This window comes from Clinocottus analis, unplaced genomic scaffold (assembly GCF_023055335.1).
Source record: "Clinocottus analis isolate CAN_PGR_092001 unplaced genomic scaffold, fCliAna1.0.p SCAF_14, whole genome shotgun sequence".
NCBI lineage: Eukaryota > Metazoa > Chordata > Actinopteri > Perciformes > Cottidae > Clinocottus > Clinocottus analis.
Window position 1 is genome coordinate 10,045,880 of NW_027175865.1, and position 13,202 is coordinate 10,059,081.

The 13,202-nt window shown below is 41.7% G+C and overlaps 1 protein-coding gene across 1 annotated transcript in view; it reads left to right on the top strand.

Annotated features, from left to right (window-relative positions):
* ctnnal1 (catenin (cadherin-associated protein), alpha-like 1) overlaps nucleotides 1-13,202 on the top strand; it is a 51,665-nt gene that overhangs the window by 32,827 nt on the left and 5,636 nt on the right. The window contains exons 3-13 of the mRNA XM_068576041.1: nucleotides 2,873-3,060; nucleotides 3,871-3,990; nucleotides 5,407-5,496; nucleotides 5,749-5,919; nucleotides 6,631-6,831; nucleotides 7,917-8,003; nucleotides 8,330-8,488; nucleotides 9,196-9,288; nucleotides 11,356-11,506; nucleotides 12,785-12,822; nucleotides 12,903-12,953. Of these exons, the coding sequence (XP_068432142.1) occupies nucleotides 2,873-3,060; nucleotides 3,871-3,990; nucleotides 5,407-5,496; nucleotides 5,749-5,919; nucleotides 6,631-6,831; nucleotides 7,917-8,003; nucleotides 8,330-8,488; nucleotides 9,196-9,288; nucleotides 11,356-11,506; nucleotides 12,785-12,822; nucleotides 12,903-12,953 (1,349 nt within the window). The remainder of the gene's footprint in view (nucleotides 1-2,872; nucleotides 3,061-3,870; nucleotides 3,991-5,406; nucleotides 5,497-5,748; nucleotides 5,920-6,630; nucleotides 6,832-7,916; nucleotides 8,004-8,329; nucleotides 8,489-9,195; nucleotides 9,289-11,355; nucleotides 11,507-12,784; nucleotides 12,823-12,902; nucleotides 12,954-13,202) is intronic.

The following is a 13,202-nucleotide window of genomic DNA, read 5'->3' on the forward strand; positions in this document are numbered from 1 at the left end:
CTTCTTTCCATTAAGATGCTGTGTAAGAGTTGAACACATTCAAGACAAACATCAACCCTGTATCTTTCTGTCTATATAAACTTTCTTGTCATTCTCAGCTTAGATAGTTGACACCACTTGCTCGGTGAAACAAATCTTTATTTTGGAAAACATAGTTCTTATCAGACAAAACCACAACCTAATTTTTAGCCCCGTACAGAGTAGACAGGAAACAAAAAAGAGAATTTAGACACAACACCGTGATAATAGGTTTATGTTGGGGGAACCAGCTTGTGTAGGAAAGCGTCTAATCCTCGCACAATGTTGATTTGTAAAGACGGCTAAAACTCAGAGAAAGAAAGTAGTGATGGGAGGAGGCAAAAAGACTGATGAGAAAGTGTGTGTGTGTGTGTGTGTGTGTGTGTGTGTGTGTGTGTGTGTGTGTGTGTGTGTGTGTGTGTGAGTAAGAGGTTTAGGGGAGTGAGTGTAATATCATGAAAACAGTAAATCTGAATTCTCTAACCACTCAAAGTCAGCTGGCTAATGCAACCACTTTACAAGAAAACTGAAATTACATCTCATTTCAGTTTGATGACACATGGTTGTTGATTGCCCGTATCTACTACCTACCACCAAGCAAGAACATGCCGTAGAGCCTCATTTACACAAAAATAATGAGAGTCAAGCTCAAAGTCAGCATACGTCAGCATACTCTGTGTGTGTGTGTGTGTGTGTGTGTGTGTGTGTGTGTGTGTGTGTGTGTGTGATGTCTGCGCCCACCGCAACTAATTTATTCTAGTTGTATTTCTTTTCCTCTTAGGGAGGCATTTGTTCGTTGGCTTTAAAAATATGAAACTTTCTTTTTCTCTGACCACTTTTGAAATATGATGGAGACATCTTCAGGGATGAAAAAAAGGATTTTTAGAGGCTTCAAGTTTTCAGGAGCGAGAGGGCTAGTTAGTGAAGGATGGGTGTTTCTCTTATACCTAACCGCGGGGAGAGTTTAATCAGGCAGGCTTCAGCCTTGTGTGCTATAATTGCTGAAATAAAGGCAGGTTGAAAAGCACTAGTTTAATTAGATGCTACCCATCATCAGCGCGATGGAGAGATCCAATGAGGCAGGTCAGTGAAGGCAATCTGTGTTGGATCTCTGTCTCTGTCTCTTCCACTCAGTCTCTCAGTGTCATTCTCACATCCGCACTCTTCTGTCTCACTTTTTCTTTCTCAGAAAGGTTGAAGATAAGATGGTCGTTAGGATCAAATAAAGTCATAGCAGGTACAGTATGTGAGTGTTTAAATACAGGACCACAGGTGCAGAGCAATATGTTGGTAAAAAAAAAAGAGGGTATTGTTTGCATTGTTAGCATTACAACATTTGCTCATTTTCACTAAACACAATAAACAGCTGAGCCTGTTGGGAATGTCACTAGTTTTGAGGTATTTGGACAAAAGTATTGGAAGAATGAAAATGTTGATTCTGTGATGGTACTAAATGAAAAATTAAGTAATCTGGAGAGGGGGGACGTGGATGTGTGCATCAAGTTTCATTGCAATCAACCAATATACAGACAGATATAGAGATAGAATGACATTGCCATACATTGAGTCATGCAAGATGGACTGCTTGCATGTGCTGTACCAACACATCAAGGATCGGCCTTTCAAGTTTTCACTTGTGAATAATACATGTATCATGCAGAAAAAAGTCAAGTTCATTACACCTGATGGATAATTTTCCATGAAGCACTGTTTCTTACGATGAACAAAGACTACAAAGGTCTCAAGTTCATATGGTAATTGAAGGACCAGAGGGATAGCTGCATGACTCGATAGAGACATCGCCATATCCCCAGACTCCTCCTTTTTAAGCTCTCTTTCTGAGAGATTTCCCCTCCCTGCCCCACTTGCTCTTAACTCTGGACATTTTTCTCTTGATAAGGACTATATTACTGATGGGATTTTAGCTTAAAAAACTCAGTATTCATTCCTTTTTGGGGCTAATATGAGCAGGTTATAAAGAGAGAAAATGGAAAGATGGACTCTAAATGAATATTTATCATTTGCATATTTCATGCAAGAGCAAATTCATGGTTGGCATGTTTACTAATTGTATTTGAGGGCCCAAGTTGTCTCAGAAAGCATGCCAGTATTGATTAGGTCAGACTGACATAGCTGTCATACCACTGTGCTGAATATATATATATATATATATATATATATATATATATATATATATATATATATATATATATATATATATATATATATATATATATATATATATATATATACTTAGAGGGCATATCAGTTGGCCACCCATCTTTTCATTTTCATTTTTTTCATCTTGTCTGGGTCCAGATCTCAGTGGCAGCAGGCAAAGCAAAGCAGCCTGGAGGTCTTTCTGGCCCGTCACATCCTCCAGCTCTTTAGAGGGAATCCCAGGGTGCTCTCAGGCCAGATGGGATATGCAAACCCTCCAGCATGTTCTGAGTCGGCCTCCCCAACTGGACATTTCCTAAATCATCTGACAGGCAGATAGAAAAGTCTCATAAACTGTCTAGCTCAATATAATCAAAATATGCACACGCCTAGAAAGAATTCCGCATGAATGTTCACTTAGAGTTAAGCCATTGTGTTGTAGTTGTCATGTTTGTTCCCAGTGAGCTCCATGCTTTGAGGAAGCCTTGTGCAGATCATACATTTGGGGAAAAGAGAACACTGGTTTGGGATCAGTACGCCGTATCGACAGTTAACGGGAGTGTATGTAAATTAAACTTAACCAGGACAGAAAAAGTCAGCTCCCCATAAAACAAACTTAAAATATCCGCCTGAGCAGTTTATCAATTTAGCTCTATTGTTGAACCAAACAGTACCTTTTCCTCCTGTCTTGTAGGTGATGCCATCGCCCAGCTGACGGATGTGGGACCGGCCTTACCGCCCCAGTCAGACGGACCTGTCACAGTCTTCAGTGATAGGACCGGGATGGTGAAGGCTGCCCGCCTTCTCCTCTCGTCAGTCACTAAAGTCCTGGTCCTGGCCGACCGCATCGTCATCAAACAGATAATCACATCACGCAACAAGGTGAGACATGCAAATGTGAGAATTTATAACTTTTTTAAGGATATGAATACAGTCTCTCTTGCACACAAACACATAAAAACACACACACACACACACACACCTCCGCAACCTCCATCCGGAGTCTTTTATTTCCTAATAGATAAGCAGTGGCTCTCTGAAGACGTACTCTGGAGGTAATTGAAGGGAAGCAGTACATTTAGCGATCACATAAAAACACAGAGCAAGAAACGGTCTCTCTTCCTCGTACCTGGCTATGCTCTTAGCCAGACAATGTGATATGGATGTAGCTGTAGACCGAGCCAAGAATGGAAACAGGGGGCCTAATCATGACTGGTTAGCTTCGTTTGAACAGACAGGCGACAGCCCCCTGCCCTCCTCCATTACTGGCAAACACAATTACATGTCTTCCTCCTCTTCTGTCTGGGGACAATAAAAGCTGCTGCCTTAGCACTGCCAGCTAGCATACCCTCGGCAACTAAATTAGCAGCTACATAGACTGCTATTAACTAAAATGTAGGTTGGGAACTATTTAATTAGGTGGTTTTATTTTAGGACATCACAGATATAATTACATCACACTGAGCTGTTAATACTACAAAAGGGAGAGCTGGAGTAACACAGAAATAGGATATAAATAATTGAATGTTGAAATATATCCCAGTCCAAAAACTTTTCTTGGTTCTTGATGTAAGGCTTCACTCTTGGGGTGTGAATATATCGGAAATAGGTTGTTACAGTGTGGAAGGATTTCAAGAACACAACCATATGTGACCGTTCACCGTGGTACTCTGATCTTCTCACTCCTCTCAGGTCCTGGTTACGCTCGACCATCTGGAAAGAGTCTGCACCTTCCAGGAATTTGTACAGATATTTAGTCAGTTTGGCAACGAGATGGTGGAGTTTGCCCACCTTACCGGAGACAGACAGAACGTGAGTAGCATGTGAAGAAACCTCTGTAGTTTTTAGTGTCAAAATCATCAGCACACTGTAACGCTCTTTTAATAAATTGAATTAAATCAGTCATCAAACATGTACATATTGTGTTTATGAACATGTAGTAATTTGCCTATTTCTGTAACGTTGTGGACATTTGTTTGTTCATGTGGATGTAATATTCCATCAAGCCGTGTTTTTCTAAACATGGTATCCTGAATTTGAAAGCAAGTGGTGGAGTTGGACTGTGAAACCTGCAGCACTGTGAATGTGCAGGAAAACCCAGAACAAATCAATAATTCAGGGATCAATTATTCACTCCTCCCAAAAAATAAAACAAAGTATAAAGTCTTCTTCAAGCTTTGACAAATATTTGTTCCTGTATCTTTTAATTTCCAACTCACGTCTCAATCCATAAGAGAAATGTAAAGGTCAGGTGTGACTCATCCTCCTCAAACACTGTTTACATTACGATTCATTGTTGATATAAATCGACCTATGCTTTCAGCGATGTCTCCTCTCTGCACTACATCAGCTTAGGGTATAGCAGGTTTGCGAAACAAAACTTTTGCTAACTTTGGGTTTTTAACTTTGTTCTGTCAAAGACGGCTAATCCTTCTTTGATGCACACATTCAGCCTCTGCAGCTAAACTGCTTTGGCTGCAGAAGCTGATGTAAAGTACACCGGCTGCGATATCTAGGAAGGGAGAGAGGACCGACCATCCCTCTTTCTGAATTTCTTGTAAGCACGTGTTTTGAAACACATGTAATTTCTCTCACCAATGCATCGCAGCTCCCTTTCCTCATGTGCTACCATGTTTTTCTTTTGTTGTCGTATTCACTCACAATCAAACGCATGCACAAGCACACAGCCCTCTAGAAAATCTACCATCTTCTACTATTGAAGCCAGATGAGCAAGGGGGCAAAAAAATAATGACAGATAATCACATCGTCTTTGTAATCCATGGCACAGTAATGGGAGAGGAGTTGATTCAGCTGCCTTTTCCAAATACCAAAGTCAAGCTCTCTATTTCTATTTGGAATATATGGGTGGGGATGCAGCAAGTCGCACACACTGCATCTTCTTTCCTATACTCGTAGTATCTCTTTTTATGGGGGGATAATTAACCTAGGAAGTTTTCATGCGTGTGTAAACTGGGAGAGGAATCAGTGTCACATTTGTGTGTGTCTTCATACCAGCATGAAAGAGATTTTTGCTTACTTTTGAGGCTTCATGTCCCTTGGACTCCCAGAGAGTTCTTAGAAGTTACAACTGAAGTAAATCCACCCATTACCATCGTGTGTGTGTGTGTGTGTGTGTGTGTGTGTGTGTGTGTGTGTGTGTGTGTGTGTGTGTGTGTGTGTGTGTGTGTGTGTGTGTGTGTGTGTGTGTGTGTGTGTGTGTGCTATAGGACTTGAAGGACGAGAAGAAGAAAGCGCGGATGGCAGCAGCCAGAGCAGTGCTGGAGAAATGCACCATGATGCTCCTCACGGCTTCCAAGGTAAACAGCTTGTGGACCTCTGGGCAAAGGTTATAGATCATGTCCAGCTTAAAGATTTACAGCCTTTTCAAGTTGATTTAATTTCATGGCTTCTGAAATACCGCGACCAATGGTAGTGCTCAAAACTGAAAGCCCTGTGGCTTCATAGAAAACACCAACGCGAATGAATAATCATGGTGGCAAAACATGAAAAGTTGAAAAGAGTGGAGGATGGCATGAGCTTTGACATTTCACATCGAATTCCTTCCAAAGACCTGCCTGAGGCACCCAGATTGCGAGTCGGCGCGGATCAACAAGGACGCCGTGTTCCACCGGATGCGCTGTGCCCTGGAGCAGGTCATCGAGATAGTCACCGAGGCACGGAGCTGTGGGGAGAACAAGATCCTTCCTGCCAGCATCTATAACGGCATCAAGGACTTCAAGGTAGGATCAGACGTTGGACGTAGCGAAGGTGTCTGTGAAGTTAATTAATGATCCTCTGGTGGGCAAAGCATCATGCTGTTTTAAAATCATTTAAAAAAACAAAACAATAATGGGTGTTTGTAAACATTCTAGCATTCACTGTGCTTTAAATGTAACTCAATTTGGAGGGCCAGACTTATCTGTTTTATGATCTGATTAATATGGTTGTGTCAATCTCCATAAACCTTTGTCTAATCATCCTTGTGCCCAGGTAAATTAAAGAAAAACAACAACAACGAAAAGGTTTTGAATGGGTCTTTTCCATGAGGGAAAAGAAGAAGAAAGTATTTTAATTAAAGGGCTTAGATATGTCTATTGCTTTTAATGAATGGCTTCTTAGCTCTTAATGGCAGAGCCATCTGTCATCTTAGGACACATAATTAGAGATTCAGACGTATTTATTATCAAAGAAAAGAGAAGGATGAAACAGAAAAAAAGCATTAGCTTTCTTGTTTCTGTACTTGGTGTGTGTACTGATGGTCCAAGGCGACTCTTGGGCTGAACCCAGATCCTATTTTTATTATTTATTTGATGACAAGGTCATGTCCATAATGATAATGAGATAATACTTTGGGGCTTTATTTCCTGATCAGAACATTAGTTAGTAAAACTCTCGTGTGAGTTGGCACCTCAATCTGCTCCCGAATTCCCAACCCCTCTCCCCTCCTGCAGTCCGGCGTGGAGTGCCTGCGGGAGAACCTGAACGCCTCGTCCCCCCAGAGCATGGGCAGCCAGCTGGAGGCGCTGGTGGAGCGGACAGAGGACTTCACTGATTCCGCCTACACCAGCCACGAGCAGCGGCAGGCCATCCTCGGTCTGTGCCAGCTGGCGCGCCAGGACACTCAGCAGCTGGTGCACGCCTGGGCTGAGGCGGTATGTTGGCACAGGCAGGCGCGCTTGCACAGATGCTCGTACACCTACAGAAATATTCAAAAAAACATATGCTAGTTTATGAAGTAGAATAATGCGCACCTCATATGTAAGACACTTGTAAAAGTATGATAATAAGATGCAGAACAAGAAGAGATGATGGTTGGATTACTGCTGTAGTGTAAGGAATGATCATGAGTTGGAAGGGTTATAAACTAAATTTTATATTTATTATCTTGTGTGTTGCTTTTTCTATAGCAGACAGTGTGTGTTCAACACACACATACACACAGTATGCTCCACTAACCTACACACATTTAGACTCATAATCCTCCCCGGCTCATTTAGTCATTCTTCTTGGTGCTTCACTTTCTTTTCATACATCCCTCCTGGAACAACAGCGCATAATAACCAACATCAATAAGCGTTTTTTTTACCAAGGCTCATGGATTCGCATTGAGAGAATCATCACATTGTGTCCCGTTATTTTCTGCAATTGAAAAGGCTCCCTGGCCTTTGAAATATACGGACTTATGAAACACGAGTCCTTATGTTTCAGTTTGTCGTTGTACATTTCTTTCAGTGGGCAGCGAGACTGCAGCCACGTAGTTGTACAGTCGTGCCTCATCGAGCCTCTGCAACAGGTCATCTGGAGAATTTAAAAGAGCAGAACGCTTTGGTCTTTTGAAATTGCAGCAAACGCATTTGAATGTGTAAATACTCTTGGGTGTTCTGCACAGTCCAATTTGTGGTCTTGATTATTGTTGTTAAAAGCGTAATATATAGCTTTCATTCCAATTCGATTCATGGTCTGAAAGTCTGAAAGTGTAACATTTTAAAAATTGTTTTACAGTATTTAAATACAAATAATTAAACTACACTCACTTTTTTCTGCAAATTCGGACCATACCAGGTCACAACGGTAATTGGAAAGTCAAAAACCATGTTATTAGGACCCCAAGTTCATTTTCCACACGAGTTGTTTTGTCTTTTCAAACTCTTCCAGATGCTAATGTAGGTGTGTGTGTGGGCCTGTTAAACCATGTAACATCTCATGTTGTATTCCCCTCTCTGTCTCACTGGAGCAGCAGTCTGTCCATGCCAAAGAAGCCACAGAGGACATGGAGGTGGCCATCCTGAAGACATGCCATAGTGTCAGTGACCTCAGACGTGAGGTGAGCAGCAGTCTCTCTCTGCTCGGCCCTCTGAGTCTGAATTGATGTACAAAGAGACACAGACATGACTCGGATGTCTCTCACTAGATGTTCTGCCTCTGTGGTTGGTTTCCCACTTTCCTTTTTCACTTCGCTCTTCAGCTTACCTGCCGTCTATCCGTCAACTCAACTATGTCATCGTGTCACCTCGGCTCTTTTTTCTTCGCCTCATTAAATTCCCCCCTTATCATGTCTCCCACTCATCTTTCCTTCTTTTGTGTTTGCTCCAGCCTCCATTATTTCATGCTCTTTTTATCCGGCGATTACATTTCTGATTCCTCTTACAGCTCCATAAGGTGGCAGTCATTCGTGCCTCTGACTTGCTCAAAGTTCATGGGGAGCAGTTGCCTCTACGGGCTCTCAAAGCTGCAGGCGCCGAGGGAAAACTGGAGGCAGTGGCGGAGTATTCACGCACACTCACTGAGCAGAAGGAGCAGCTGGTGGAGGTAGGTAGGGGCGAAGGAAGCAGGGAGGCAGGGGGGGGTGATGATGTTGTGCCACCTAGGAAAAGTGTGCAATTGGCAAACAATGCACGAGAGGACATCTTTTGTGAAGTTTAGATTTTACTTTATATTAAGTTTAAAGGTAGTTTGCCGTGAGTTGCAAAGTTTCTAAAAACACTTTGAAACTGCCGTGCAAGTAAACACAAACAGCTTGAAATGACTGTTTTTTTGTTATGCAAACACTGAGCAGGACAATGCCGTGCCGGCTTTGTCGTGTCTTTGTTATGGGCCCTACAAAGAAAACAGAACATACAGGATATCTTCAAGAAAGAAAGTGTATCGTAGGTAGTATTCTCTTAAATAATATTAAGTTACAAAATTAAGTGTTTGCTGGGAAACCTTTTCTGAACCATGCGGCCCCAAAATGTACTAATTACCCACTCACAAAAGTTGAACACCATTACATTTGTTTTCATTCTTGCTAAAACCATTAGGGAAAAATAAATATTTCTCCAATTTTTTGTGTAATTCATCAATTGCCAGAAAATAAGTATAATTCATCCACTATAATACAATTATGTAAGACGTCTTAAAATTGAGTTTTTTGAGTAAATATTAAATTGGTAACAATTCATAGTCAGAAAGTGTATCTTTTTTTCTGCAGTGTGACTTTCAAGCAATGACCTTTTCGTCTTTGTCTCTGACTTCAGACATGCCGTCTACTGTGCCATGTGTCGGGGACCGAGCCTCTGGAGATTACCTGCATACACGCTGAGGAGACCTTCCATGTCATTGGTCCGCAGGTGAACAGCTAACCGTGTTCTGTAGGGACTTGTGTTTTCGTTAGATTGATATTATACATTTACTGGCAGCAAACAGGGGAGACAGGAGCATTTTAGAAAGTGAAACAGGTACGGGTTAAACCTCAGACCCATTCATTTGATTCGAGTGCATGCCAGTTGTTCACAGTGGTCTGGGAGTGAAATGAAAAACTGAGTTAAATTCTGTTTAGACAGAGTGGGGAGGGAGAAAAGACAAATTGCCTCACGTCTCCTTAGTCCACATCGACACCTGAGAACATGCTGTCCACCTAATCCCCGATCTAATTATGTTTGCTCTTGGAAACTATCCATGCCAGTAATTATCCAGCATTGTAGAATGTTCCCGTCCTGCGGTATAAATGTCAGGCCCTGCTTGACTCTGCAGCTCTCCTAGTTCAAAGGTCAACCAATCAATAAAACTGCAGCACGGGGTGACGGGGTGATATGTGTCTGTATTGGCCCAAAGTAATAGAGGTGTGGCCCAGAGGGTAATTGGCTATTAAACACTACACTGCAGAGGAAGTGTGTGTGTGTGTGTGTGTGTGTGTGTGTGTGTGTGTGTGTGTGTGTGTGTGTGTGTGTGTGTGTGTGTGTGTGTGTGTGTGTGTGTGTGTGTGTGTGTGTGTGTGTGTGCGTGCATGTGCATGGGTGCGTGTGCGCGCGTGCGTGTGTGTGTGCTAATTTATTTGACCATATCAGCATATATCAGCATATACCAACATATTAAATGACTTGGTGTGAACGTGTGTTTATTGCTTATGTTTAACATTTAAGTAGCTTCCTGTGGGTCATTATATTTCCTACTTGCCTTTGTTTTATGGAGGGCTGTCGTGAGTGTTGAGTGTAATGAGTGCTGGCGTAGAATCGAGGCTCTGATGTGAACTGAGAGACTTACCTCTGTGTTACAATGCTGTCTGACCGTGGTGGTGTTGATTGAAAAACATTACCATATTCCAAGCAAAGTGTACCCAGTTTCTAGAAGCCACAGCCCAGAGAGGGGGGGGGGGGCATATTAATGACTTGGTTAAGTTATTGTGTAGTGTTGGTTCCTGTATTAAATAACAGTTTGAAATGGATAGCAGCCTCTGGTCTTGTGTTTCTGTCACAGCCTGGGAAGCAGGCACAGGGGATGGACCCAAATGCAGACAAAGACGAGAAAGCAGCAGTAACAATGCAATGATTGAGACTGAGTAATGGGGAAGTGGGTTCAAGCTGCAGCACATGTGACTACAGGGCTGAGAGACAGGTGACACAAATGAGGGTGGGGGAGACAATCACAAAGGTGGGAAAACAAACAAACACAGGAAGTAAAACAAGACACCTGAGGAGTAAAGCCCAATCCCAATGTGCTCTCCTGGTTGAGTGTGAGAGGCTGTGAGGACTTTAAGTGGTGTAAATATGAATGGGACAGCACTTTGCTGCAACATATCACGTGTTCATGACTACATAAAATAGTATTATTTTAGACTTTTTATTCACTGATTTAAACGTCTTCATTACAACATGAGAAGACATTTTAACTGATCTATTTACTTGTTTTTGACTAAATTGAACCTTTGATGAATGTAAAAAAAATATGAAATATATATAATTTGCATTCCTCTGATTTAATGAGTTTATGTTCCATCTAAAATCCGTAATGTTGTAGTTCAAATGTATTTTATCGAGCTACTACTAGTTTAACGGAAAGGGTCCATAAAGGGCTCAAAATGTCTGTCAGAGAGCCTTCAAACACGATGTGACAGTGGGACAGCCATAAACCCTCACGCACTTTGCGGGAGCGCACATCAAAGTCTGTGAGTCCTTAAGGGTGGGGATTGGGCCTAAACCTCAAAATAAAAGCAGGAAACACTAAACCTGAGCCAAAAAAAGATCAAAAAAAGCACAAGTTTCCCTGGAAAGAACAAAAAGAAGCAACACAGTGAGTTTAGAACTATAAACCACATTTTGTTTCTCTGTCTTTTCCTGTAATTGCATAGTTTTTACTGACCAACTTTATTTAAATATAACTTTTCTCATGTCGCATTTCTTCACACACTTCCCACTCAGATCATCTCGGCCGCCCAGACGTTGGCCCTCCACCCGTCCAGTAAGATTGCGAAGGAGAACCTGGAGGTGTTCTGCGAAGCCTGGGAGTCGCAGCTCTGTGACATGGCCCTGCTGCTGAGAGAGATCAACGACGTCTTTGAAGGCAGGCGAGGTGCGTTTTTGTTTAGTTAGATACTTGTGTGCGTTTGTGTGAGTCAGCAGCACAAACATCAGGGAGCACCAGAGCGTATTTCAGGAAGAGTGAGCAGCGAAAGAGAATACAGGCAAAATATGCTCTCCATGTCATTTCAGCCTCAAAGAATAACATTTTTTGATTTAAACCCATGGTGATCATTTTGCCACTGAACACTTCAATAACCTTATTGAATTGTAGCAAAGCAAAAATGTATCATCATACACTGTGGGAAGCTTCCTGTAAGAGAAAATATGTCAATGCCAATAAACACCCATGCATTCATTCCTCCTCTGTACCCCCTCTCTCTTATTCATTATCGTGCCAGTAACCTGAAGTGTTCACATGATGGACTCTTACAAATCAGTTGTCTGTTTGCTCACCGATGGGCCCGTGTGACTGTGTGTATGTGTGTATGTGTGCATGTACTTTACTATTTGTCTATGTTTGTATCAACTCTGTTCTTTCACACATCATAAGCCTGAGAAGTCTCAAAGACAAGAGAAAGATATTTTGGAATATAAACAGGATGTAGTTGCCCTCAAGAAACATATTCAATATTTTGGAGTGCGGCTCAGCGTGTGAAAGGATCAAATCCATCACACATTTGTATTCCCAAGAAGCCCAAATGCTGTGTTAAAGTGTTGTATTGACACTGTGGAGAGATTTGATTTTATTGTTTTCTCGTAATCTTCCCCCATGAACATGACAGAAGCGTTTATCACCGCTGGAAATGTATATAAATAAATGTAAATAGCAATAATAATACATATTGAAACAAACCATGCAGCCAGTGTTTATGATGAAAGATGCAAATATTTCAAGGGTGGACTGATAAAAGCAAAACAATTTCAGTACCATAACTACTGAATAACCATAATTGCGACCCTAATTGCTTGTGTCATCAAAGAGATATTTGCTTTTTTAAACATATATGTCGGCCTCTGCACCGCCAGCAGCTTCACATCCCATTCTTGTGAAGGCAATCTCTCAGGAACGTCTGGAGAGAATTTCGTCAAATTTGGCAGGAACACCCACTTGGACTAAAAGATGAACTGCTTAAAATGTGGTGGTCAGTGGTCACTGTGACCTCACTAAGCACATTTTGGGCTGTAACCCAAGTTTCATATGCTAAATATGAGAATTCTACACACATTGTATAAAGTTTTGGACAGACGGCAACTTCAATCTATTCGATGGCTTTGTTAACACTTGTCTCCATGTGTTCAGAAAATCACAATTACTTTCTTCTCCTAGGAGACAAACGATCTTATTTGTCACTTCCTAGACCCGGGGTGAGTATCCATCCTCATGAATATTCTATTGACTCAATGTTTTGTAATCCTTTTCTTAATGCCACTCTCCTTATCCACAGAAACACTCCGCTAACTTGAAAACTGCCAAAGCTGTCAAGTTGGACGCGGAGGTAGCGTACACATACTCTGGCTATCAGCACAATGCATCACAACGCGTCTGACGGCAGCATATCCATCTCTTGGAAACTTTGTGCCACTCCTTTGAAGAGTTGATGGTGTTGATATGCTAATAGGCTGTGCAATTTCTTGCTGGAGCAGCAGTTTTTTTACATGCTTTAACACCACAGGAAGCGGGATTATGCTGATTATAGACGTTATGGTGTTAACAAATGAAAATACGCTGTTTGCTTATATGCATT